The sequence below is a fragment of the Dendropsophus ebraccatus genome, chromosome 7 (genome assembly GCF_027789765.1).
Source record: "Dendropsophus ebraccatus isolate aDenEbr1 chromosome 7, aDenEbr1.pat, whole genome shotgun sequence".
Lineage (NCBI taxonomy): Eukaryota > Metazoa > Chordata > Amphibia > Anura > Hylidae > Dendropsophus > Dendropsophus ebraccatus.
The window spans coordinates 94,321,698-94,349,548 of NC_091460.1; the positions used below are offsets into that span (position 1 = coordinate 94,321,698).

General features: G+C 45.8%; 1 protein-coding gene across 3 annotated transcripts in view; it reads left to right on the forward strand.

The window, feature by feature from the left end:
* The window catches only part of LOC138797578 (BTB/POZ domain-containing protein 2-like), a 550,827-nt gene that overhangs the window by 500,741 nt on the left and 22,235 nt on the right, over nt 1-27,851 (forward strand). For all 3 annotated transcript variants that reach the window (XR_011363952.1, XM_069977918.1, XM_069977917.1), the window contains one exon: nt 19,353-19,499. Coding sequence is in view for 2 of the 3 variants with exons in the window: in XM_069977918.1 (XP_069834019.1) it covers nt 19,353-19,499 (147 nt within the window). In the remaining variant the exon portion in view is untranslated. The remainder of the gene's footprint in view (nt 1-19,352; nt 19,500-27,851) is intronic.

Genomic DNA, 27,851 nt, shown 5'->3' on the forward strand with positions numbered 1-27,851 from the left:
TTTAAGCAGCGGGTCCGGGAAGTCGGAATTATGCTCCCAATAAGTGGAATGAGCGCCCGACATAGCCTCCTGAACCGCCTCCGAAGTCAACCACCCGGGTTGCATACGCCACAGTCTAGAGGTGGAAGGGGCAGAAATATTAAGAGAGACTAATAAGGCTGAGTGATCTGAGATTCCCCTACTAGTATAGGACACCTCCCCTATGCGGGGCATTAGATCAGGCGAGGCAAAGGCAAGGTCAATCCTAGAAAAGGTGCCGTGTACCTGCAAGAAGTACGAGTACTTCACCGTCTGAGGGAACCTCCAACGCCAAACATCTTTTAAATGGAGGGCAGCACTCCAGGCATTGAGGTGAGCAGAGGCCGGATCCATACCACTCGTCCGGTCCAAGTGGGGGTCAGGGACAGCATTGAAGTCTCCGACAACCATGACAGGATCTGCAGGGAAAGAGGTCAGGTGAGCAGAGATATCATCCAGGAGTAGCTCAGAGAAGGTTGGGGGGACATACAGTGCCACGAGAGTAAATGACAGGGACAGACATGTACAGTGGAGAATCACAAACCGACCAAACTGATCACAGACCACCTGGGAAACAGACAGGGGAAGGGCCTTAGAAACTAGCACCGAGACACCCCTAGAGGAGGTATTGTACGTGGCGTGGTACCCTTTGGCAATCCAGGCTCTCTTTAAGGCTAACGTTTTCTGTCCGACCACGTGAGTCTCCTGCAAATAAATGATATAGGGGGAGTGCTGTTTTACAAAATTTAGTACAAGGGCTCTTTTAAACTTAGAATTGAGGCCCCGCATGTTCCAGCTAAGAATTTTAAGGGACGCCATCATACTGGCCAAGATAGGTTAGCGCCAACCTAGGGGGGAGACAGTGCCACCACTCACACCACCGGACATTCCACGCACCCAACTGGATAGACAAAGGACAAACACAAGACAAAAAAACAGGCAAAAAAAAAAAACATCCTAGTCAACCTGACTGGGAACCCAACTCCCTGTCTAACACTATAAAACTAAAAGTGCAGACCTTAGACCCTAACTAAAACTAAGCGCGGGACCGGTTACAGCCGAACTGTCTTGCTAACACCCACAACTAGCCCCCCTCCCCCCATCCCCCCTGACCGAACTACCTACCCCCCCCCCCCCCAAGGAGACATGTAAAACAGTAACTGTTAACTAGAGACCCAAAATTTATGCAGCTTGTAAGAACAATCCCCAATGAACAGGGTACGGAACCGGCCAGCACAGTTTTATCCTGCTCCCTCAGCCTTGAGGGAGAACACGCGGAGCAGCCTCCACCCACTCCAGAGCCACGGACGGAGACGTGAAGAACTTTGTGGTATTGCCGTCCACCACTCTAAGGCGAGCAGGGTACATCATAGAATACTTGTAGCCTTTATCTCGAAGTTTGGTGCGAACCTCTGTGAACTGCGTGCGTTGTTTCCGTATTTCGACAGAGAAATCCGGATAGAAGGATACTCTACTGTTATCCACCAGGACGTCACCCTTGATCCGGACTGCTCGCAGGATTGCATCTCGATCACGAAAGTGTAGAAGTTTAATCAGGAAAGGCCTGGGAGGGGCTCCCGGTTGCAGGGGCCTGGCAGGGACACGGTGGGCGCGCTCAATCGTGAAAAATTCAGAGAAGGTCTCGGCAGGTAGAGTTTTGGGCAGCCACTGTTCAGTGAATGCCACAAGATCCGCACCCTCAGCTTTCTCAGGAAGCCCCACAATGCACACGTTATTCCTACGCAGTCTGTTCTCAAAGTCATCAGCGCGGGCCATGACAGCTTTCACCTGCCTTTGCAGCTCCACAATTTGTTCCGGAATAGGGCGGATGGTATCTTCGGCCTCCGAGACCCTTCTCTCCATCTCGAAGGTTCTCTCTCTGATTTTTTGAGTTTCATGCCGGAGGATAATAAAATCTTGGCGAAGCTCATCCACCTTGGAGACTAACATTGATTGGCAAGTGTTTATCGCAGCCAGGATTTCTGAGAATTTCCCATCAATCGCCGTGACCGAGTATTGGGATCTTTCTGGGGAGTGTAATGTGGGTGGGCTGGGGGAGCCCTCAAAACAGGACACACGGCTTTCAGGAGAAGCATCCCTGCGGCGATCCACAGACCTGGAGAAGCGTTCAAGGTGTTTGGCTGCCTGGGTTTGCACCTGAGCAGCGAGCGGGCTGTGTGACCCTGAGGCCCCATCCATCTCCTCAGACCCAGACTCCACATCTGAAGGAGGATGGGAGGGAATCGCTTGGGACGCCTTCCCTTTTTTGTTTTTATTGGAGTTATTGCCCCCCTTGGAGACTCCCATGTTGCACAGGGGATGAACAAGGCTGGCACGCACAGCAATGGCAACTGACAGCGTAGATGTATATTTGGCACAGTCACTTGTCTAGGGGCATGCAGGGACGTGTAGCTCCAGGATGCGCACCCCACTGTACCGCAACTAGGGACTCTCTCCTTTAGATGTATAAGGGACACAGACACTTGGTATGAGGCAGGCAGTAAGGTGTAGCTCAGGCCCCAGTACGTGCACCCCACAGATCCACAGCCGCGGTAAAAGGGACAACACAGTCACTTGATGAGAGGCAGACAGGGATGTAGCTCAGACCTTACGATATGCACCCCACAGTTCAGCAGCTAAGGACTCCACCCTTTAGATGTACATGGGACACAGTCACTTGATGAGAGGCAGACAGGGATGTGCAGCTTAGGCCCCAGAACATGCACCCCACCATGCAGCAGCTGAGGGCTCACCCCTTTATGTATAGGGGACACAGTCACTGGACGAGAGGCAGGCAGGGATGTGCAGCAAAGGCGCCCCCCAAAAAATGCACCCCCCATTAGATGTATAAGGGGGCACAGTCACTTATGGAGAGGCAGGCAGGGAAGTGCAGCTCAGGCCCCAGTATACACACCCCACACTATAGCAACTGGATGCTTGCTTCTGAGTAATGCAGTCACAGGCTGTGCAACCAGTGCAGGCAGACAGAGGTTTAAGTCACACACCTGAGGAGACAGGGAGAGGGCTGCAGCCCTAACTGGTTCGGCAGCTTCAGAGTACCTAGATGGAGGCTGCCTCTTGTCCAAGACTGCGCCCGCAACGGACAGAAGATGGCGGGAAGAAGAGGAGTCAGCCCTGCCACGCGTCCGCGGCGCCCCCGACTCTCAATCCGGGCCCAAGAGGGGGCGCAGGAGACGACCACCAGTGGCCTCCGGACTCCACCAGACATCACGCGGCGCGCAGCGCACAGGTGGGGGGAGGGGGGCAGAGTCACTCTCACCCCTGCGGCTGCCACCAACGTCCAACGGGTACACCGGAGCCCGCACCGCTCCCGGGAGGCACCAGGGGAGGCCGGGAGGATGAGCTGCTGCTGCCGTCTGCGATGGTGGGTCTGATCAGCGCGTGCACACGCCACTCCAGGGCTCCGGGATCCAACTCAGGCCGCAGGCACCGGGGGGGGGGCGGAGCAGGGTGCAGTCGCTGTCCAGGGCCTCCAAAAGTATCTCGGGGGTCTCCTGGCACCCTGGGGGGCCGACGGGGTCGGGAGGGAAGCTTCTTTAGGATGATTGAGCAGGATGGAGAGCCAGGGGATGCAGGAGCTCCTGTGAGGCAAGTCTACCTCAGCCGGCCATCAAACCACGCCCATTGGGCTTAATTATATCTTTAAACAGCCTTCTGAACCCCACGGAGAAGTGTCTTTTTTGGGGGGGGAGAAGGATTTCTTATCACAACATATTTGCTTGAATAGAACCCCCCTCAGAAAAGCTTTTAGGGAGTCCCATACAACCAAAAGATCAGCAGATTTTCTGTTAATCTTCCAAAAGACCTCAAGCTCGTTTTTAATAGATTTGTCACAATTAATTACAGTCAACCAGTAAGGATTAACTCTAAATGAAAGAGGACCAACTTTCCCCATTCCATTACTAATTTCCACCAGTATAGGGGTATGGTTAGAATTGTTCTTATTATTATTCGCATTATTAGGCTATGTTCACATGATGTGAACACCCGTCCGGGTCACGGAACAGCCGGTTTTAGCCCGGATCATCCCGGCCAGTACTTAAGTACTGGCCGGGTGATCTTTCCGGCCGCGGAGCTCTGATGCGGGCGCATCAGCGTGCGCCCGCATCAGAGCTTCCCATAGCCCACAGTGAAGCAAGCGGCCGGAGCCGCTTGCTTCACTGTGTGAACTGACGTGTCAGTTTTATCCGGCGCCGCATGGGATCCCGGCCGGAGCGTATACGATGTGGGTACGCTCCTGCTGGGATCCCATTGAACATAAGGCTATGTTACACACCGCAAAACTACGGCCGTAGTTCTGCGGCGAGAACTACGGCCGTAGTTGTACGTAGTGTGAACATAGCCTTACAAAGAACCAAATCAATTCTTGAAGAGGTGCTATAACAAGTAAATACAGTTTTCTCTGGATAAAGGCAGCGCCACTCATCAAACCAACCCATCTCAGAACACAACCTTTGAAGGGGGGAGCTACCTGTGCGCTGTCCTGATCCAGAGCACTTCCTGACCATCACATTATTCATTAAACAGTTAAAGTCTCTCAGAATAAACAAAGCATCATAGGAGATATGCTTCAAGAACTGGACCAGTATCAGAAGCACTTCATTTCTAAAGGGGGGAGAAATATAAATACATGCCAAATCAATATTATTCCCATCCCATTTACCATGGAGAAATATATACTGTCCCTTATCATCAACCTTACTATGCATTAGCGTAAAGTTAATCTTATTATGGATGGATACCGAAATGCCAGAGGAGTAGGAGAAGCCAAACGAATTAAACTCTAGCTTCGCCCATTTCCTTTTAATAGAGCCAACAGTTTCCTTCGTTGCCTGGGTTTCTAGAAGTATAACTATAGCAGGAAGATGTTTATTTATGATTTCCGTAACTACCCCTCTTTTACTCTGTCTGAGATTCCTCGGATGTTTAAGCTCAACAGCCTAATGTGCTCTGCCATTTAATTTGAGAGAGAAAAGGGAAGAAAAAAAATTTACCCTCTCTCCACTCCCCCGCCCACCCCGGGGACAGCCACACCTCACACCCAACCACCCCATCCCTTCCCAACCTACCCAACCTCCCCCCCACTGTTGTGAGAATAAAAACCCTCACCTAAGCCACGCCTCCTGGCCTCTCTCACCCGATCCCGCCTAAAGATACATAAAGCCTAGGCATAATTATGGTTGGCTTAAATTACTCTAACACTTCCCCATCTAGCCAAGTCATAACCTCTTTCGAATTTTCAAAAAAATGCAAGATTTTTATAAACAACACGAAGCTTAGCAGGAAAAAGAAGAGAGAAAGAGATACCATGGTTCTTCAGTAGTTTCTTGACTTCTCTAAAGGATCCCAGTCGAAGCTGGGTCACTCTCGAGAAGTCAGGAAACAAGGCAATTCTAGCATCATTAAATCTGATGTCCCCCAAATCCCGCAAACGTTTTAGAATAGCATCCCGGTCATTTACATAAAGAATCCCGCAAGCGATGTCTGCTGGTTCTCGGTCTTCGGGACCGGAGGAGGAGTTGTTTAGTGACAACTCTATGGGGGTGGAATGGTTGGAGGGGCAGTCTAGTGGATGGGAGGTTATTCTGGCTGAAAATTGTTTTTTTATTTTTCTGTATCTGATTTGACTACTCAGCTAGGTTCAATGTCTTTTGATATAACTCTTATGAGACAGGACTTTGGAGACATTAGAGAACGAATACTATCTCTGGAGAAACATGTACCAGACTTTGAGACGAGAACAGGGCAGCTGGAAATGGAAGTTAAGGATTTGAAGAAGGATAATCATGACATCTGAGCTAAAGTAGCTGATATTGAGGATAGGGCACGCCGTTGTAATTTACATATAATTGGCTTCAAGGAGGGCATAGAGAGAGAACCCAGTTAAATTTTGTCAAGAGTGGTTATAGCGCTGCAGAATCTGTTGGCGCTATACAAATAAATATTATTATTATTATTACAAACTATGCCCCCGCTCTTTGGTTTAGAACGTGCACACCGAGTGCCTAGTAAGAAGCCTCCTCCAGGTAGTTCCCCTCAGTCCCCTCTAACTTGCAACAAAATGTTTTTTTCTTCTCTCCAGGCTACAATCTCGACTGGGCTTTCATGCCCTTTCAGGCAAACTTTTGGCTTGAACAAGGACCGTAGGCTTTTCATCACACTACGGGTTTCTGCTTCTCCTCTGGGGCGAATGTGACTGCTTTCCCTATCTGCTGTTCAAGGTGTCAGGCCTCTCCTACATGATTCAACCAGAGCTAATCCTGGGGTTGTCTCACTAGGCAAATTCTGGCTTATCTCGTGCACCCGACACCCAGAAAAATACAGCAAATAAAAATCACAACCTTATTAACAATGTTTATAATCCGGTCACAATCGTCCCATCAGAGTTTGGAATACAGTTAACTCCCCCCCCCCCCCTCCTCAGAAGCTGAGCGACTGATAAAAAGAACCCAAGTTCCACGTCTCACAACTAGACGCCCAGTTGTCCCTGTGTCAGTCTTTTCCTCATGACAGGACCATGGCTAATCTAGCGATCTCACCCAGGAGGTGTCTACCTGTGGTGTCCGATCAGCGAACTCTCCACAGTGATAAGCACTTAAAGTGGCTCCGAACACAGCAAAAAAAAAAAAACTGTGAAAATACAGGAAATATCAACTCAACACACAAAAACAAAACAAAAAGCAAGCAGTCGCACAGCTCCAGAGGGAGAAAACTGCAAGCAGCTCAGGAGATAGTCAGTTGGTTACGGCTATATACATATATACTAAAGTTTCTTGGGACAGTACAGCGGAGACACCTACTGGCCGTTCAGTGACCTCCAGAGGTCGACAAATCCACCCTCAGCTTCAATCAAAACAGTCTGACATACAGATAAGCCACAGATTCACAGAATCGGTAGACTTACCGTCTTTCAGTGGTGGTGATAAGTCTCCTATGTCAGCCAGTCCTGTTTCGTCTGGTGGATGGCCGGCGGTTGGTCCTCAGAGTTCAGTGTCCCTTCGAGTACTGTCCCTGTACCGGCCACCAACTGTCAAGTGCGGATTTTCTTATTATCCGCCTTGTTCCCCAAGTGACTATCCCTGTACAAATTAAGTAAGCTGAGCGCTAGCGACGAGGACATGACACCAGGCAAAAAGACAGCATAACCTCCTCTCTCAGCTGAGTTAGGAGTGCGCACTCACGCTTTATTTGGCTTCACATGAAATATATAAACTTTCATTACAGGTGGGGTTTCAAGTCACAAGACACATACATATCACACTCTGATAGGTCAATCTATAGATGGACAGCAGTTTCCTGTCCTGCGCAGTCAGGCTGGTACAACGTGTTGTTTACCATATATTGTTTATATAACAATGTCTCCTTCTTGCGTCTGTATTGTGGCTGCAATGTAAGTTCAAGGTGCTCATAGGCCTGCTGCCAGCATTCCTCTTCTTTTTCCAGAAGCAGATACAAGGCTGAAGCCATTTTAAGAATTACAATGTTTTTATTTAAAGTAACATCCGCTTTATTTCTCTTCCACCATTGTCAATTCTAATTCCTCAGCTTTATTAGTGAGGCCTCTAGCATTTGTTTACATACATTTAATATGTTTGTCCATGTTTCCTTTTCTCTTATCATTAGTGACTGTTCTATCCCCTCCCGCCGCTCCTTCCCCAGCTCCATAATCTAGCCCCAGCTCTCCATCTACTCTGCCTCCCCCCTGTCCCTTGTTTTAACAGTCCTCCAACCTCTTAGTCATTTTCTCCCCCAACACAACTGCACCCTCCCCATTGAGATGTGAAATAAAGTAAGTTTCCAAATTACATTCATTAATTTTTTTATCATGCTATAAAACAAAGATGAACTTCAGTCTCCTGAATGCAGATTTTCAGACTTGTTCTCATTGGAAAAATAAAAAACTAAACACAGGAAGTCTGACTGGTACAGAGTGTCACGGCTCAATGTGTCTGTCAATCAAATTACGGCGTTCTCTGTGAGTGCTCAGATGACCTGGGAAACATGGGACGTACAATACCCAGGTGTTCTTAGTATGAGATTGTGTACACTTTTGCATAGATATGAATACAAAGATTAAAGTGTCACTGTGGTTATAACCTTTAAAATCTAAATTAACAGTAGATGTGAACAAAAAGTTTGTAATATACATTTATTGGTCGGGGGAGTCATGGGAGCCGAAGCATGAGACTTGAGCGCTCGTATTCCCGCCCCTCCACCACCACAAGGCTGCAGTTGCTAACAGCCAAATGTCCGCCATTGGGAACTAGTCTTTAGGGAGCTGCCTATCTTGCATCAGGACGAGGCATGAGACAGCGGGCGCAGCAAACTGGAGATCAGGGGAGATGAGAGTGCGCAGGTGGCACAGCACGAGGGACACGAGCTGAGGAAAGAGTCGCCACACTGGAGGTCGAAGCGTGAGTCAGAAAGCTAAGAAAGAGAATGCTCCATTCCGGCAACGTGCTAAGGGCTTGAGAAGGTGGTAGCGAGACCAGTAACATGGTGTGAAAGGAGCTAGCATATGGAGCGAGGCCAGCTGATGGGGACTAAAACCGCATGAGGACAGGTGAGAGCGTTCCCTACTGATAAGTCAAATTTGTTTAATATATACTCATTTGTGATTTATGTGGACGGTGACCGAAGGAGAAGATCCATTCTCTGTGAGTGACCGGGTTTTGATGTACTGAGGAAAATTTATACTTTCTTGCTGAGACTGAATGACTAGCTCTACTTTAACCTGACTGCTCTGCCATATATTAATCGCCGCTGGCTTGCTTGGTATCTAAACCTGCAATTTTTACCGGCATCCTAAAACTCTCACCACTGCTTTTTCTTGCTTGCTTGATTACTAACTTATACCGGCTATTCAGAGAGGAGTATATTCTCTCAAATCCTGCATGAACTACAGTATATGAACTGTATGAACTATTAGAGTTATGAATTTCCAGTTTTGTACCTGCTCACCAGTAGAGTAAATCTTTTCTCAGTGGGTTTGGGCCCCATGCAATACGGACATTCATTGGAGTGGAATTAACCTAATGCGAAAAGCATAAAACACCACCTAGACTTGCTTTAACTGTTCTAATTTTGCAAATAGCGTTTTCCTTTTTCTGACCTATAAACTAACCAAACTCAAGTGCAAATTTATATAAAAGCACTGTATGTTTGATTTGATAAAATGCCACCAAAAAAGAGACCAGAGGAGATACAATCCAGGAAGTCTGGGGGTCCCTCTAGTTGTAATTTGGTAGGTCTTAAGGGGGTAGGCCAAAAAATCGATACATATCTGCAATCATCCCCTGGTAATGAGAGAGGGAGTCCCCTGTCTGCTGAGCCTTCTGACCCTCCCGTATTAGAAGAACTGAGGCATGGGACAGATGGGGATGACATAACTACCAATCCCCCAATATCTAAAGTGCAAGATCCAGAGCTATTGTGGAAGATGTTCAACATGATACAAAAGTTAGATAATTCACTCTCTGAGGTATTGGTCCAAATGGGATCAATAAATTCGAGGTGTCCTTTGTTCGGAATGATCTGGGGAAAATTACTGAAAAATTAAATGAAATAGAGAACAGGGTACTGGTTGTAGAGAGGGCCCATGACGCTTGCTCAGAAGAGGTTACAGTGGAGTGGAGCAAAACAAAAAAAAAATGATAAAGATGGAGGCTAGAGATAGAAACTCCAATTTGAAATTGGTTGGTTTCCCTGAAGGGAGCGAAGGGAAAGATTCTACACAGTTCATATATGAATAGTTGGTTGGGACATTTGATACGGTGGAATTGTCCAAATATTTTGGAATTGAGTGGGCCCACAAAGTACCAACTAGAAGGGGGCATCTAGAGATCCTCCCTGACCTATCTTAGTAAAGTTTTTTTTTTTTATAAAGATAGAGATACTCTTCTGAGTTTAAATAGGAAAGATTGTGAAATAATGTACCAGGGCTGTGGAGTCAGAGTCGTGGAGTCAGAGCTAGTTTTGGCTGGAGTCTGAGTCGGAGTTGGAGTCGGAAAAAAATGTACAGACTCAGACTCCAGCTTTAAAAAAAATATTTAAAAAAATGTAGAATTGAATTTTGATATGAATTTTACAAGTTTTGCTCATGAATATATATTATGAGCAACATTCTAATAGGACACTGGCCCTATTAGATAAGGGTGGTCGAGGAAAAGTTGTCAGTCCCTATTTGGCAGTTTGTTTCTGAGCTGGAAGAGTCCATTGTGTGGGGGGAGATCTGTGCTGTTCTATTCCTAGATGCTGGATGACTGTATATGAGCAGCAGTGTAATATAAAAATATCCTGTGTAATATATAGGAGGAGGAGAAGACATAAGTAGTGTAGCAGTAACCTCTGTCCTGAGTGTGGTGTTTCCTCTCTGGGAGAAGATTGTGTGTTTTTCTTCAGTGTTCTATGGCTGCAGCTGTGTGTGTATGTGTGCTATGGCCGCAGCAAGTCATATGTGTGTGTGTGTGTGGTGTGCACTATGGCTGCAACAGGCTTTGAGTGTGTGCTATAACTGCAGCTGGCTGTGTATGTGCGTGTATGCTATGGCTGCAGCAGGCTTTGTGTTTGTGTGTGTGTGTGTGTGTGTGTGTGTGTGTGCGTGCATGCTATTGCGTGCCCCCACAGTGACCTTCTATATCACTGGGTGACCCCTCTCTATATCACTATGTGTGACCCCCTGTAAATCACTATGGCTGACCTCTATATTACAGGTATCTGGCATTGTTAGCAGTGTTTCTTTAAGTATGGTTAATATTTAGTTCGAAACATAGAAGACTGTCAGCAGGAAAAGACTACCTGCTCCATCTAGTCTAGTTGTGAGTAGTTCAGGACATGGAGGCTGGAGACTGGCTGCATCCACTGCACACACAGAGCAGAATCTGCTTTATATACAGTATTCCTTTATTCACTCAGATGTTGCCCCAGGATCATGTAGGACATTAGGGAGAAGCTGCTAATCCAGTGATAAATAACTCCCCTGGTATATGATTGGCCATTTATGAAGGAGCAGGAGTCTGAGTCGGTCCTGATAAAATTCAGGAGTCGGAGTCGGAGCTGCGGCTTACCGACTCCACAGCCCTTTAATTTACAATAATAGCAAAATAAGCATATACCCTGACTTCTCCTACGACACAAGTAGAAAGAGGACAAGCTTTATGGTTGTAAAAAAAGATTGTTGTCTGCAGGGGTCAAATATGCGCTACTATTTCCCACACGACTCAGAGTGATGTACTCAGATTCTACATTTTTCTTTGATGATGTAAATGAGGCTTCCCGGTGGCTAGATGCGAAAGGGATATGAACAAAAACTGGCCCGGCAGGATGTAACTGTCTGTAAATCACTACGCTGTTGATATAGTGGTGGAGGGGAGAGGGGAATGGCTAGGTTAGGGACAGACTGCGTAAATGGTATGCAGTCAGTCATATGAAGGGGGGGGGGGGTCTCCCCCCCTTTCTTTTCCATTTATGTCTTTTTATTGTCTCTCCTTCCCCTCAAACAGTGCCCATGTTGGGCATTCCTCCTCTTGCTATATGAAGCTCTTTCTATAAATGGGTATGGATAGCTTAAGAATTGTTTCCTGGAATATACATGATGTATCAGATAAAGTAAAGAGAATGACAGTGTTTAAAGCTATTAGTTATTATTTACTAGCAATTATTATACTCCAGGAAACACATCTGGTGCTGGATGCATTAGTAAGGCTAAAAAAGGGTTGGATAAGGGAGAGCTATCATTCAACCTTTTCGTCTTACACAAGAGGAGCCAGTATTTTGATCCATAGAGCTCTGAGGACAGAAGTGTTTAACTCATATATCAACAAGATGGTAAGACTTTGATCCTTCATTTGAGATGTGAAAATATAGAAATGGTACTTGCGGCTGTTTATTTTCCTCTCCCCTTTTCTGCTAAGATGTTGACTGAGATAGATGTTGCTATGCAAAAAATGTCCGATAGGCCTAAATTCGTCATAGGGGACTTTAATGAGATCTTTGTGGACTCTGTTTGTGGACTCTGGGGTGGAGAGATATTTGGAGAATTACTAATGGGGAACGCCAAGAGTATTCCTGCATCAATAAATCCCATAGAGTGATGTCTTGTATAGATCATATGCTGGGGATGATGGGAGTGTGCCATATGTGAAGAAGATACAATTCGGTATGAGAGGGCTCTCAGACCATGCCCCCCTAGTTCTGGACCTCCACAAAAATGAAAGACCTACGAAAGTTACCGCTTTCTGGTTTAACCTTATTCAGATAGATCTGGAGAGTGAGATAAGGGGATTAATTGAAATAAATAAAGGAATTGCAAATATTAGAAATATGTGGGATGCCTTTAAGGCTTATTGCATTATAGAATCGCTTTGTGTAAAAAAGATGCAAAAAAAGGGAGGAGGACTTAAATGAGAGGGTAAATGATTATGAAAAAGGATATAGTGATATGCCCACAGAGAGTGATTGGAACCCATGGATGCAGGAAAGGGAAAAGTTAGATGAAAGGTTGACACTAAAAGTAGAGATTAGAGAACAATTTTTGAGAGCAAGAGGGGGACTAGAGGGGGAGGGCCCAGGGAGATACTTATCCAGGATAATTAGCCATCAACAGAGCAAAAATGGTATAGTGGCTATTAAGAATGGATATAAGATAGTTACCTCAACAGAGGGAATATTGGCAGCTTTCCAAGATTACTGTAGGGGGTTCTATACGTCAGAATTAACCTATGGGCAGGATGATATAGGCGAGTTTCTTCTAAACGTCTGTTTTCCTACACTTACAGACGCCCAAAATGGGGGACCCCTTTTATGTTGAGTTTCTGGAATTAATAAATTCTTCTCATTTAGAGGAAATCTTGCTGGACTCCATGAGCGAGGCGGTGATAGTTGTTGTACTGAAGGAGGGGAAGGACCCTTTAAGACCCAATTCCTACAGGCCTATATCTCTAATAAGTTGAGACAATAAGATCTTTTCTTCTATCCTTGCAGGGAGATTGGGAGCTGTTATGGAATCATTGGTGCATAGGGATCAGGCTGGTTTCGTACAGGGTAGAGGAGTATACACGAATGTAAGAAGAGTATATACAAATATACAGGAAATCAGAGGTGATGCTAGTGGCAGGGCATTGGATTCGCTTGCGTGGTCAAGGCTTTTGACCACGTCGAGTGGAGCTACAGTATTCATGGGTGGTGATGGAAAGGATGGGCTTTGGACCTCATTTTAGGCGATGGCTACGGATCCTGTACTCTGCCCCAAAGGCCCGCATATTAGTTAACTCTACTATGTCTGAGGCTTTTCCCCTGTCAAGATCTACGAGGCAGGGCTGCCCCCTGTCTCCCCTCTTATTTAATGTAGCAATAGAGCCTTTAGCATGTATGATTCGAGGAGATAGCAATATTAGGGGCTTTGTCTATGCTGACAGGGTTGAGAAAAAAATCACTCTTTGCCGATGACCTCTTGTTGTTTCTCTCCGATATAAGAACATAGTAGCATAAATTGATGCAGCTTATAGATTATTATTTGGCAAATACTCAAGGTTCGATTTTAATTGGACTGTCATCTCTTTTGTTGTTCCATGAGCGGGATCAATGTGACTTTGGCCAAATGAGAGTATGCAGCCGTGGAGAAAATATAAGATACCTGGGGATAGCGTTATCTGTTAAGATAGAATACTATGTAGCTCTCAATCTATTAACGCTTCTTTCTAAAATCAAAAAAAGAATTCAAATATGGAATAGGCTCCCAATTGGAATTGCTGCTCGTATGAGTATTATTAAAATGGTCATATTTCTCCAAGTCCTCTATATTTTTGCCAATAGCCCTGTATGGATTACAAAGAAGATATATCATAATTCATAACTATATGCAATAAGCTTATTTGGAAGAACAAGAGTGTCAGAGTTAACTATTGCACATTAACTCAAGATAAGAATAAAGGGGGATATAACCTTCCAGGTTATGAGATATATTATCTGGCTGCCCAGATGACCTATATAACTTAATTTGACGTCTGACTTAATAATTTGACGTCACAGGAAAATTGGAAAACTGTTGTAGTCAATACCATCTGGATATACCGTCAATGTTAGAGGCTGATATTTTAGGCAATAAAAATAACCCCATAGAATTTATGATAAAAAGAGTATGGAATAAGGAAAAAAAATACTACATATGGAGGGATCAAACCAATTTACACCACTTTGGGAAAATTCACTTATTACGGAGCTGTATAAAATAGATGATCCAAGATTTTGGGTACTCAAAGGAATACACAACGTTGAACACTTAGTAGACGAGGGGGAGAATATTTAAACTTTTGATTTGTTATGTCAGGAGTATGGTTTAAGTAGTAGGGAACACTTTAGGTACATGCAAATTAGACACGGGTTTAGGGGGACACAGAATAAAGAAAATTTTAAGGTACAGGAACACATAGGGGAAGATTTATCAAACATGGAGTAAAGTGAAACTGGCTCAGTTGCCCCTAGCAACCAATCAGATTCCACTTTTTATTCCTCACAGACTCCTCACTGATTGGTTACTAGGGGCAACTGAGCTAGTTTCACTTTACACCATGTTTGATAAATCTCCCCCATAGTTTTCCAATCACAAATAATTATGCCAAAAAAGGTCTTATAGGGAAAATATATAAATTATTATCACAGAAAATAAACGTACAGAAAGAGTTTATTATAAAAAAAAGAATGGGAAGAGGATTTGGGGTGTAATAATATAGACTGGTCTAAAGTTTTTGAGGCGGTTAATAACTGTAGCTCTCGCCCTAACCATAATGTGTCTCAATTATTTATAATAAATAGAGTACATTATACTCCCTCTAAATTAGCAAAGAAGAAAAGGGGCAGATCAGATTTGTGTACGTGGTGCCAGGGGGCGGAAGGAGATCTAATACATATGCTGTGGAGATGCCCAAAATTGACATAATTGATGTGCTAGAACAAAAGACAAAAATTAAGATACACTTGGATCTGACAATCTGTATACTTGGTACTCTCACAGATCTTAGCTGTTCATCATATATAAAAACAATGCTTGCTAGAATGCTGTTTGTCGCCCGGAATTGTATTTTAATGTTCCGGATTAAACCAATGTCCCCAGTAATTAATATATGGAAGAAAGCCATAAATCATGTAGGCGGGGGGGGGAGAGTGTAGATGAAGAGGGAGAAATGGGAAGAAACACATAATATATTATTATAGTTAGTTTTTGTTTGTTTTCTTCCTCTCGCTTTTGATTGCTTTTTTTTTTCTTTGTAGTTTGGTTTTGTTTGATGGGGGAGGGGGGGTTAGTGAAATAAATGAAGAGCATGGATAGATAATAAAGGGGTCCTGAATCTGAGAAGGGGGTCCTGAATCTGAGAAGGGGGCTCAATAAATGTTAGTGGAGAAGTGTCACACTAAAGGATATGACATTTGTTTTGTTGTGACCTTATCTCTGTGAGCACTTAGATGGCCTGGGATACACAGGCCATCTGACTGTTCCCTGTTTTTTGAGAAAAAGACTCAGAAAAAGTGTTTTCCATGATAACTAAAAAAAAAAAAAAGTAAATTGCAAACATGCTTTATCACATGGCCTGTTTATTTAGATTTTAAAATTGATACCAACAGTGTTGCTTTAAAGATCTTTTGATGGCTGAATGGAAGAAACCAGAGGTTGTTCATCCCTAAAGAGATTAAAAATAGAATGCTTTTTGATGAGAAGGACACTGAACCTTTGTCTGATATCCCCAAAGTGGATGTCCAAGTTACTAAAGTTGTAAGAAAAACCTCCCTGCCCTTTGAAGATGCTTCTCAATTGAAAGACTCAATGGACAGGAAGATGGAGGAGCTCTTAAGGAAATCTTGGGAGGCTTCTGTATGTATCTTTAATCCCAACTAATGCGTCTAGGGCCCCATTTGTTTGGTTGGAGCCACTGGAAGCCCATATTGGAGGGTCAAGTTCTAGAGGGGATATTTTATCATCTATTCCTATTATAAATGAGCGAACCGGGTTCGGGTTCGAGTCGATCCGAACGATCGGCATTTGATTAGATGGGGCTGCTGAACTTGGATAAAGCTCTAAGTTTGTCTGGAAAACATGGATGCAGCCAATGACTATATCCATGTTATATGTTATATCTACCAATAAACTATGTAAAATTCCTTTTCAAGGTAACCTGCTCTTTGGACCCGTCCTGGAAGAGACCTTAGAGAAGGTGGCTGAAAAGACGGGCTTTTCGGAACCCAAAAAACAGAAGGGTAAGAAGCCTTTTCGTTCATTTACCAAAAAGAAGGAAGAATACAAAGGAAAGGGTAAAGGAGGTAGATGGTCCTATCCCAAAGGATGTCGTGGGAGAGGGTTTTTACTCAATCTCTCCTCCAATGGGAAAGGCAGTTGACAGCCTCAGAGTGAGGCGAAGGCTTTCACTATTTCACAGCCAGTGAGAGAAGATCACAGACAATGAGTTCATCCTCAACATCTTGAACAGTGGGTACTTGACTTCTTCTCCCCTCCCCCCCTTAAAATTTTGCATTACCCACTTCACTTCAAAAACTCTGATGAATTTTGTGAAGAAAAGAGGACAGTATCCTCTCACTGTGTATGCCATCGTTCCTGTACCTCAACAGGAAGTCGGTCAGGGTCACTACTCTACCCTCTTCCTTGTTTCCAAGCCCCACGGAACTTTCAGAACGATTATTAACTTCAAGTTCCCAAATCGGTTTATCTGATACAAAAATTTTTTAATTGAGACCATAAAAACTACCATCCCACTAATTCAGCAGGGAGTCTCATCAATATTCATCAATCCAGCTCACCAGGTTTCCCATAGAAACCCTCTCCTGCTCTGGACAGTTCCTGTCTCGGCCAGAGATGTCAGTAGAGAGCACTGTGTCAAACTGAAAATAAAACAACATTTCCTGCATGAAATACAGCAGCTAATAAGTATGGGAAGACGTGAGTTTTTTTTATAGAAGTAAATTAAACATCTATATAATTTTATGACACCAGTTGATTTGAAAGACAAAGATTTTCGCTGGACAAAACCTTTAAAGCTTATTCCACCAGAGCCACTGCAGTCTCTAGGCAGCCAAATCAGCAGCCTCTCTTGAATAGATCTGCGAGGCAGCCACCTGGTCCTCACCACACAACACCTTCAGTTATTATCGGCTGGACATTGGCACTTCTCAGGACATGGCTTTTGGGAGAAAGGTGCTGCAAGCTGTGGTCCCACCCTGGATATCTAAGTTGGTATGGCTCCATGTGGTGCTGTCATGTGGATGATGTGTGAAGCTAGAATTATGAGTTACCGATAATTCACTTTTCATGAATCCATTATGACAGCACCTCCATCCCTTTTTACGGTGTTTGATCCTTTGTGGTTTTATTATAACAACACTTAGGTGGTGGGGGGAAATGCCCTTTTAACCTTTCTCTGTATCTCCTGTTACTTTTATGTCAAGGATGACATCCTCCATGTGGTGCTGTCATGATGGACTCATGAAAAGTGAATTATCGGTAAGTCATATTTCTAGCTATTTATTTCTAATTTATAAAGTGGGGAAAGGGGGGTGGGATTTAAACTTTTGATATGGGATGGGATTTTTTATTTATTAAAAAAACTTTTTTTTTCTTCTACAGTAATATGTAGTCCCCCTAGGGGTCTTCTAAGAACAATGCACTGATTGCTCATAAAGATCACAGCAGTACATACATATTGCATTGATCTCTGCAATCAGTAATCCATTACTTAGGCAAGCTGGAGCCCATAGTAAAGGATTGCCCAGCAGAGATCAGTGTCATTACATCGCTGGCCGGAACTCATGGATTGCATGAATTGCACCCCCATCTCATGAAGGGGGGGGGGGGGGCAATCCAAACACTAGTCCACCAATGATGTGCTTTTAACAGCATTTTAATGCTGCTGTCAGTTTTGACAGCGACATTTAAACGGTTAATTAGCCGGACACTCTCTGTACATCCCTTAACCTATGATGACATCCCTGGATGTCAAAATGGGTTAAGGGGCTATCCATAGAGCAGAAAAGGTTCTATCTGTTCTGCTGTCTAGTGCTCCCCTTACTCTCTCTGGCCACCTCAGAAGTATAGCCTCAGAAACAAGTTGGCGTAGGTTAATCTTGTAAGCATTGCATGAGGGTGTAACCATACCTGTACATGATGTTCAACAATTGCCCGATGTTACCAATGCCACAGCGTCATCAGGAAGCTAGTGGACATGCAATGCTCTCCACATGCACCCACCACCCTTCTATCTTAGAAGCTATACTGCCAAGATGGGCAGAGAGAGGAAGTGGAGCAGAACAGGTAGGACTGTTGGCCTACTTTGTGTAGGACCAGGTTTTTGAGGACCTCTTAATGTGGGGACATGGTACACTCTGTTTGATCAAATAGTTTGCTAAGATCCTCATTTTTTTTATATCTACAGAGCAGGTTTTTATCGTGTGTACACCGGGGGGGGGGGGGGGGGGGGAGTATATAAGTAAGCGCTTGCACCTGTAGGTTGCTGTTGCACTTTTGTTTGGTTTTTTTGGATGTTGTAGAGACTTGTCAAAGGTTTTGATCGGTCTGGGTTTCAGACCCTTACCGATTTGGAGACCTTTGCAGCACAGTCCACTCTCCGCTCTGTGTTCCAAAAAAAAGAGGGTCATAATGTAAGTCTGAGGAGCCGGACTCAATGGCTGTTGTTGCAGGTACCGGCCCGGTTGAACTTCACAGACAGTGGCCGTTCTGTGACACGGGCATATTGCAGTATGGCCGCTGTCATGCATTGTGTGAACGTGGCCTAAATACAATTTATTCAAACAATTTGCTAAATTAATCCATCCTTTCCAAGGTTCTGCATAGTAGCAAAGTATATGGACATTTTAATCCATCTTTTTCAGGATTTTGCCTGGTAGTAACAGTAATGGACATTGTGTATCTTGGATGTTGTATGCTGCATGCTGCTTGTTTTTGGCTTTTAATTTTAGGCTATATTGGTTATATGGTATATATTAAATGTGCATCATTCGGGCTATGATACATAGTGTACAATTGATTGTATAATAATTGATCTACACTCTTTTAGTCCAGTTCAGAAGCAGCAAGCCTTGAGACCTGTCATTTGAATCTTCTTATTTGCTGTATTTTCTGGTGTATTTGTCTTTTTTAGTCTATTTTAGTCCATCTTACACTTTTATTTCTAGATTAGCAAAAAGCTATGAAAGAGGAACACAAGGCAATATGGTTTCTCATTCTTATTGTGCTTTTATTTTCAAAGATGTTCCATAAGTAATAGTTTTCCATCTTTGCTTTTTTCTTCTAGATTATTCACACAGATAGCAACACAGTGCTTGGACAGAATGACACCGGATTCAGCTGTGATGGTTCCTCAAGCACATTCAGGGTGATGTTTAAAGAACCAGTGGAAATCCTACCCAATGTTAACTACACTGCATGTGCCACACTAAAGGTAAAGCATAACCCAAATGTCATAATTCTGCTGTTCCTTGCTTTGAAAATGGCATGCAATGTTATATCTGTAGATACTGGGAAATCTATTGCCAGGTTCATGCTGTCTTTAAAGGACAGCAAAACTAGTGATCCTGCCTCCATGGATGTATTACTTAAAGGGGTACTCCAACATGAGATAGAAAAATAAACATGCTGCATGCCCCCCCCCCCTACACCTCCTCTGGAGCAGGTGCAGGTCCCACTGAATTTACTAAAGCTGGGTTTACGCTCCATTTTTGCACTTGTGTGCATTTATTTTGATTCGTTTTTCCACTGACTTCCATTATTTTAAAAAATGCATCTGCTTTTTTAATGTACACAAAAATGTGGTAGACTGAATTTTTGTGTACGTTAAAAAATGATGCGTTCTGAGCAGTGGCGGTCTTTGGCACCAAGCAACCCAAGCGATCGCTTGGGGCCCCCAACGTCCAGGGGGCCCCCACGCCCCGCTCTTATGCTCAAGACCGCTGGACAGGGCCGCTGCCCCGCTCGCTGCTGCCATCTCAACTGTAACCATGAGCACTCGTAATGAGCGCTCATAGTTACATGCAGCAGCACTGACAGGGCGGGAGACATTGGCTCCCTTCCTGTCAGTCATTCTTGTGGCCGCAGGAAGGGTTTTCCCTGCGGTCACAAGTGGCCGCTCTGTCCTTGTGGTGTCGGTGCTCCAGTGACATCACTGGAGCATTGGCGCCAGGACAAGGGGAGCGCGGCCTCTTGTGATCGCAGGGAAAACCCTTCCTGCGGCCACAAGAGTGAAGAGAAGAGGAGACGCCCGGACCCAGGTGAGTATAAGTGTTTGTTTTATTGTGTTATATACAATATGGGAGGGGGAGCACACAAGGGTCTGTTTAACTGGGGGAGCGCACATCGGGGGTCTATATAAATGGGGGGAGCGCACATCGGGGGTCTATATAAATGGGGGCAGCACACAGGGGGGCTATATAATAGGGGGAGCACACAGGGGGGCTATAGACTACTGGGGCTTCACAGAGGGGTCTATATACTACTGGGGGCAGCACACAGGGGGTCTATATACTACTTGGGGCAGCAGAATGGGGTCTATATACAACTTGGAGAGCACACAGGAGGTCTATATCCAAGTGGGAGAGCACACAGGGGGGCTATATACTACTGGGGGAGCACACAGGGGTCTATATACTACTGGTGGGGCACACAGGGGGTCTATATACTACTGGGAGAACATACAGGGGGTCTATATACTACCTATGAGGCACACAGGTGGTCTATATATAACTGGGGGAGCACACAGGGGTCTGTATACAAATGGGGCAGCACACAAGGGGTCTATATAATACTGGTAGGGCACAAAGGGGGTCTATATACTACTGGGGGAACCACACGGGGTTTATATACTACTGGAGGAACACACAGGGGTCTATATCCAAGTGGGGGAGCACACAGGAGGTCTATATCCAAGTGGGGGAGCACACAGGGGGGCTAAATACCCCTGAGGGAGCACACAGGGGGCCTATATATTAGTGGGGGAGCACACAGGGGGTATATACAACTGGGGGCAGCACACAGGGGGTCTATATACAACTGGGGGAGCACAAGGAAGGCTATATATAACTGGGGGAACACACAGGGGTCTATATACTACTGGGGGAAGCAAACAAGGGGTATATACTACTGGGGGCAGCACACAAGGAGTATATATTACTGGCGGTAGTGCACAAGGGGTATATACTACTGGGGGCAACACACAGCGGTCTATTGTTTTGGAACGAGTGTCGAGGGGGGGGGGGGGCCCCAGATATAACTTTGCTTGGGGCCCCAGAAATGCCAAGACCGCCCCTGGTTCTGAGATGATTGACAGGAAAAGAGGCTTCTAAGTGATCTCTTTTCCTGTCAGTCATCCTGCAGAGCTCCCTGACAGGCAGAGAGTAGTGACTAGTCACAGCCCGGATGACTAGTCACAGCCCGGATGACTAGTCACAGCCCGGATGACTAGTCACAGCCCAGATGACTAGTTCCCGACTCTTTGCTTGTTTCATGCGCCAAAATAATAGACTTCATTTCAGCAGCTAAATGTTCTACAGAAGACAGAGAACACATGGTAAGGAAGCGTTCTGGCATCTTCCAGGCACCGCTAGTAGCGTTACCGGGACTAAGTGATTGGTTTGCTTTATCTTTTACAAGTCTATGGCACTATACATTCTTCCAGCAGAATCCTCGTAGTATGATTTTCAATGGGGTTACATATCCGCAGCAGAATTTACATCCTGCTGCAAGTATGTAACCCGGCTCCTTTAACCCACCCACCCCCACCACCCAGCATATATTACCTGCTCAGTGCCACTGCTGCATGTGAGGCTCCCATCAGTCCTGCTCAGCCAATCAGTGACTGCAGCGCGGCCGTGCAGTGATTGGCTGAGTGGGACCGACCAAAGTAATGTATGCTGCGGGCAGTAGGGGTTGAGTTACATATTTGCAGTGGAATGTAAATTCTGCTGTGGATTTGTAACCCTATTAAAAATCACACTACCAAACTCAGTTCTCTCAGCTCTAGTATATATACAGACAGATCAATAGATATGTACTTACATACATTTATACATATATATATATATTGTGGACATGTCACTGGTAAAGTGCTCGAGGGGATGTACATCTCACCCAGGTTAATACGTAGCGTGAGATGGTGAGTCCAGGAGGCATCTGTGCTCAGCAGTGTTATGCTGCTGAGCTATTATTTATTATTGCCGGGCCTGGACTTACATGGAATGGCAGGTAGGTTTTGGTAGTGGTACTTGCCATTCCCTTCCCCCCGATCCAGGTCAGGTTTTGGGGTCAGGTGTTTCTGACCCTAATCAGCCTGAGAAGGTAAAAGCCCTGCAGAGGATCCAGTGTTTGCTCTCAGCCAGGAGTGATCAGCCTGGGTGTCTGTTTGGGAGCAACCTGGGAATAAAGCCTCTGCTGGAGCTTGTGTATACCCTGCGGTATCCAGGTGAAAGACGCACTGTGATAAGTGTTAGATAGGTGAGCTAACCTGTTAGTAAGCGCCCAGACGGGCAAGACCTTTTTGTTTGTTTTAGTCTTAAAGCACGGTGTTGCTATATTTCTGTTATGGACTGTTTATGCTGCAAATAAACGCCAAGCTGTTATTTTATAAGTCCAAGTCTGCTGTGAACCGTGTCCAAACACACCATTCCCCGGGAAGATCCCTACAATTGGTGCTGCGGAGCGGGCAAAACGGTTGCTAGGGGCAACGGTGTGCATCAACTTGGCTACAGCTGCTTATGTCCTCGGTGAAGGCTGCTGCTTCACTCCAAAAACAGTCAAGCAACATGGAGGAGATGATGAAGCAGTTCATGCAAGCTCAGACAGACGCTAATCTGCGCCATGAACAGGCTAATAGGCTGCAACAACAGGCTCTAACAGACGCTAACCTGCGCCATGAGCAAGCGATGGCTCAACAACAGAGACTTATTGAGCACCTGATAGCAAAGCAAGAGGCGTCTGCAGGTGCTAATCCACAGCTGGTGGCAGCAGCCGCGCCAGAGACTTTGTGAGAAGAGCTGTGCAGCGTGCGCTGCAAAAGATGACTGCTGATGACGATATTGAGGCCTACTTAACTGTCTTTGAGCGTGTGGCTGAGCGAGAAAAGTTACCCTCCACTGAGTGGGCAGAGGTCATTGCTCCCTATTTAACAGGCGAACCTCAAAAGGCCTACTATGACCTCAGTGAGCAAGAGGTCAAGGACTATCCTCGGCTAAGAGCAGAGATACTCGCCCGACTAGGAGTTACTGCTGCTGTCCGTGCCCGGAGGGTCCGCAACTGGAGCTACAGTCTGGACAAATCAGCGAGGTCCCAGATGTACGACCTGATTCATTTGGCAAGAAAATGGTTGGAGCCAGACACTTCTACTCCTGCACAGATCCTAGAGAGGGTCGTGATGGACCGCTACCTCCGCGCACTCCCTGCCGATCTGCAACGCTTGGTGGGACAAGGCGACCCTAAGAGTGCCGACGAACTTGTCAACCTTGTGGAGAGGTTCCAGGCGACTGAGGACTACCTCCGTGATGTTCCTGCAGCACCTTCACCTCCCCGGAGTGCCAGACCTGTGCCGTCAGCTGGTAAGAGACTTCCATCTATTGGGGGAGTGTGGAGGGGTGCTGATAGAGGGAAGAGCGCTCAGGAGGCGTCTCAAGGGCAAAAGACTGGTGGTGGTCCCCGGTGGCTAAGTGGCCCTAAAAAGGACTCCCTGCCAAGGAGACCAGGCCTTATCCAGTGCTGGAGATGCCATGAGACGGGACATATGTCTGCCCATTGCCCTCTTACCACTGAGCCCATGGAGTGTGACGCTAGCCGGCGTCAGTCGCTATTTGCGGAACCGTCTTTTGTTGCGGTCACTGGACTAGAGACTGAACCGCAAGTCTGCCACATTACTGTCAATAACTTCCCTGTTAAGGCGTTGCTGGACTCAGGAAGCCTTGGCACCTTGGTGCATGCCAGTCTGGTGGCTGGGGACTTTGTGCCAAAAAGACATATGAGCGTCATGTGCATACATGGTGATACAAAGGTTTACCCTATAGTACTGGCTAATGTCGGGACTGAACTAGGTACTGTACAATATGAAGTGGGTGTGGTTAAAAACCTTATGCATAATGTGATATTGGGGCGTGATTTTCCATTGTTCTGGGCTCTATGGGGAAAACAACAATCCCCTGAAAGGAGTGAGGAGACCCCTAAGTCTATTGCATTACCCACGGTAAATGATAAAAATGTACAGGATGAAAATGATGCTTTTCCTTTGCAGGTCCTGGCTGGTGAGGAAGAGGCTCCTCCTACTGAGCAGAATGTTCCAGACTTAGAGGTGTCTAGGGATAATTTTGGTACTGCACAATTACAGGACCCCACTCTCAAAAATGCGAGAGAGCAGGTCACTGTTCTGAATGGGGTACCTCAGGAACCAGAAGCTGAGAAAAAGTTTCCACATTTTTCTATGACTAATGATCTCTTCTATAGAGTCACTAAGATTAATGATGAGGTTGTGGAACAGCTTCTGGTGCCTAAGTCGTACCGGTGTCAGGTACTCGACATGGCCCATAATCATGTCCTTGGGGGCCACTTGGGGACAGATAAAACGCAGGAGAGAGTCCTCCAGAGGTTTTATTGGCCTGCGATTTATGCTGACATAAAAACATACTGTGAGTCGTGCCCCACATGTGAGCTTAGCGCTCCAGTGTCACATTTTCGCAGTCCTTTGGTCCCACTCCCCATTATAGAGGTACCTTTTGACCGGATCGGAATGGACTTGGTGGGTCCCATTGTAAAGTCGGCTAGGGGACACCAGTACATTCTAGTTGTGTTAGACTACGCGACCCGCTATCCTGAGGCTGTACCCCTAAGAAACACTGCCTCTAAAACAATTGCACGAGAATTGTTTTATATGTTTTCCAGGGTGGGGATCCCCAAGGAAATCTTGACTGACCAAGGTACCCCATTTGTGTCAAAGGTGATGAAAGAGCTATGCAAACTGTTTAAAATCTCACACCTACGTACCTCTGTATATCATCCACAGACAGACGGGTTAGTGGAGAGGTTTAATAAAACCCTGAAACATATGTTAAAGAAAGTGGTGGAAAAAGATGGTCGGGATTGGGATCACTTACTACCTTACCTGATGTTTTCTATTAGGGAAGTACCCCAAGCGTCCACAGGGTTCTCTCCCTTCGAATTAGTCTATGGTCGTCACCCTAGGGGTTTGTTGGATATAGCGAAAGAGACATGGGAAAGTGAGTCCACCCCATACAAGAGTGTTATAGAGCATGTAGCACAAATGCAGGACCGTATAGCCACTGTAATGCCCCTAGTAAAGGAACACCTCCAGAGGGCGCAAGAGGGCCAAAGCAGAATTTACAATCGTTCTGCAAGAATCAGGACATTTAGCCCAGGTGACCGGGTACTCATACTTGTTCCCACGGTAGAAAGCAAATTCTTAGCAAAGTGGCAGGGTCCCTATGAAATTGTAGAGAAGATCAGTGAGGTCAACTACAAGGTGCACCAACCAGGTAGAAGGAAGCCTTTCCAAGTTTATCACATAAACTTGATCAAGCCCTGGAAAGACAGGGAATCCTTGGTGGCGACAAAGCCTGTTGGGCATCTGTCACCACCAATCCCTCCGGTCAGGATTGGTGACACCCTATCAGTGTCCCAGAAGCAGGAAGCTAAGGAGTTCCTGCAGAGAAATAAAGACAAGTTTTCTGACCTACCAGGGCGTACGCATCTCATTAGTCATCATATTGAAACTGAGCCTAGAAGCAGAGTAAACCTTAAGCCCTATAGGATACCAGAAGCACGGAGGGAGGCGGTATCATCCGAGGTAAAACGTATGCTTGACCTAGTCATTGAGGTGTCCCAGAGCGAGTGGTCCAGCCCGATTGTGTTAATCCCAAAGCCCAATGGAACTTGGAGGTTCTGTAATGATTTTAGAAAGTTAAATGAGATCTCCAAGTTCGATGCCTACCCCATGCCCAGGGTAGATGAGTTGATAGAAAGGATGGGTAATGCCAGGTACATAACTACCCTCGATCTCACTAAGGGCTACTGGCAGATCCCACTCACTCCTAAGGCTAGAGAGAAGACTGCATTCTCCACCCCTGATGGGCTCTTCCAATACATAGTGATGCCATTCGGGTTACATGGAGCCCCTGCCACTTTTCAGAGGTTGATGGACCTGATTCTGCGACCACATCGTGATTACTCCGCTGCCTACCTCGATGATGTGGTCATTTTTAGCCCGGATTAGGAAAGTCACCTCTGTAAGGTCCAGGCGGTGTTAGATGCCATAAGTGATGCGGGGTTAACCATCAATGCAGAGAAGTGTGCACTAGCCTTAGAGGAGGCCAAATACTTGGGCTACATTATTGGAAGGGGGTTAGTGAAACCACAACTAAATAAAATTGAGGCAATACAGAATTGGCCTCAACCCCTCACAAAGAAACAGGTCAGAGCTTTCCTGGGTATTACGGGCTATTACCGAAGGTTTGTGCCAAATTTTGCTTCAGTTGCAGCCCCACAAACTGACCTGACAAAGGGTGCAAAGTCCGCAATGGTGACATGGACTCCAGAGGCTGAGAAGGCTTTTCAAAGCCTTAAGTCTGCCCTGTGCCAACAACCTGTGCTAGTTACCCCTGACTTTAGGCGAGAGTTTCTAGTACAGACAGACGCCTCTAATACAGGGTTAGGTGCCATCCTCTCACAGGTCGTGAATGGCGAGGAGCACCCGGTGATGTACTTGAGTAGGAAGCTATCCCCGGCCGAGAAAAACTACGCCATTGTGGAGCGAGAATGTCTGGCAGTGAAATGGGCCCTAGAATCCCTGAGATACTACATATTAGGCAGGAGATTCAAGTTAGTGACAGACCATGCCCCCCTAACATGGATGAAATTAGACAAGGAGAAAAATGCGAGGGTGACTAGGTGGTTTCTGTCCCTCCAAAACTTTAATTTCATGGTGGAACACAGGCCAGGGAAATTACAGGCGAATGCTGACGCCCTATCAAGGGTACACTGCCTGTGGGGACGAAACGCTCAGTCCTCTGGTCTGAAGAAGAGGGGGGGGATATGTGGACATGTCACTGGTAAAGTGCTCGAGGGGATGTACATCTCACCCAGGTTAATACGTAGCGTGAGATGGTGAGTCCAGGAGGCATCTGTGCTCAGCAGTGTTATGCTGCTGAGCTATTATTTATTATTGCCGGGCCTGGACTTACATGGAATGGCAGGTAGGTTTTGGTAGTGGGACTTGCCATTCCCTTCCCCCCGATCCAGGTCAGGTTTTGGGGTCAGGTGTTTCTGACCCTAATCAGCCTGAGAAGGTAAAAGCCCTGCAGAGGATCCAGTGTTTGCTCTCAGCCAGGAGTGATCAGCCTGGGTGTCTGTTTGGGAGCAACCTGGGAATAAAGCCTCTGCTGGAGCTTGTGTATACCCTGCGGTATCCAGGTGAAAGACGCACTGTGATAAGTGTTAGATAGGTGAGCTAACCTGTTAGTAAGCGCCCAGACGGGCAAGACCTTTTTGTTTGTTTTAGTCTTAAAGCACGGTGTTGCTATATTTCTGTTATGGACTGTTTATGCTGCAAATAAACGCCAAGCTGTTATTTTATAAGTCCAAGTCTGCTGTGAACTGTGTCCAAACACACCATCCCCCGGGAAGATCCCTACAATATATATATATATATATACACACACACACACACACACACACACACACACACACACACACACACACACACACACACTAGTATACTACACAGTATGGACATCACACATACATAGAATAT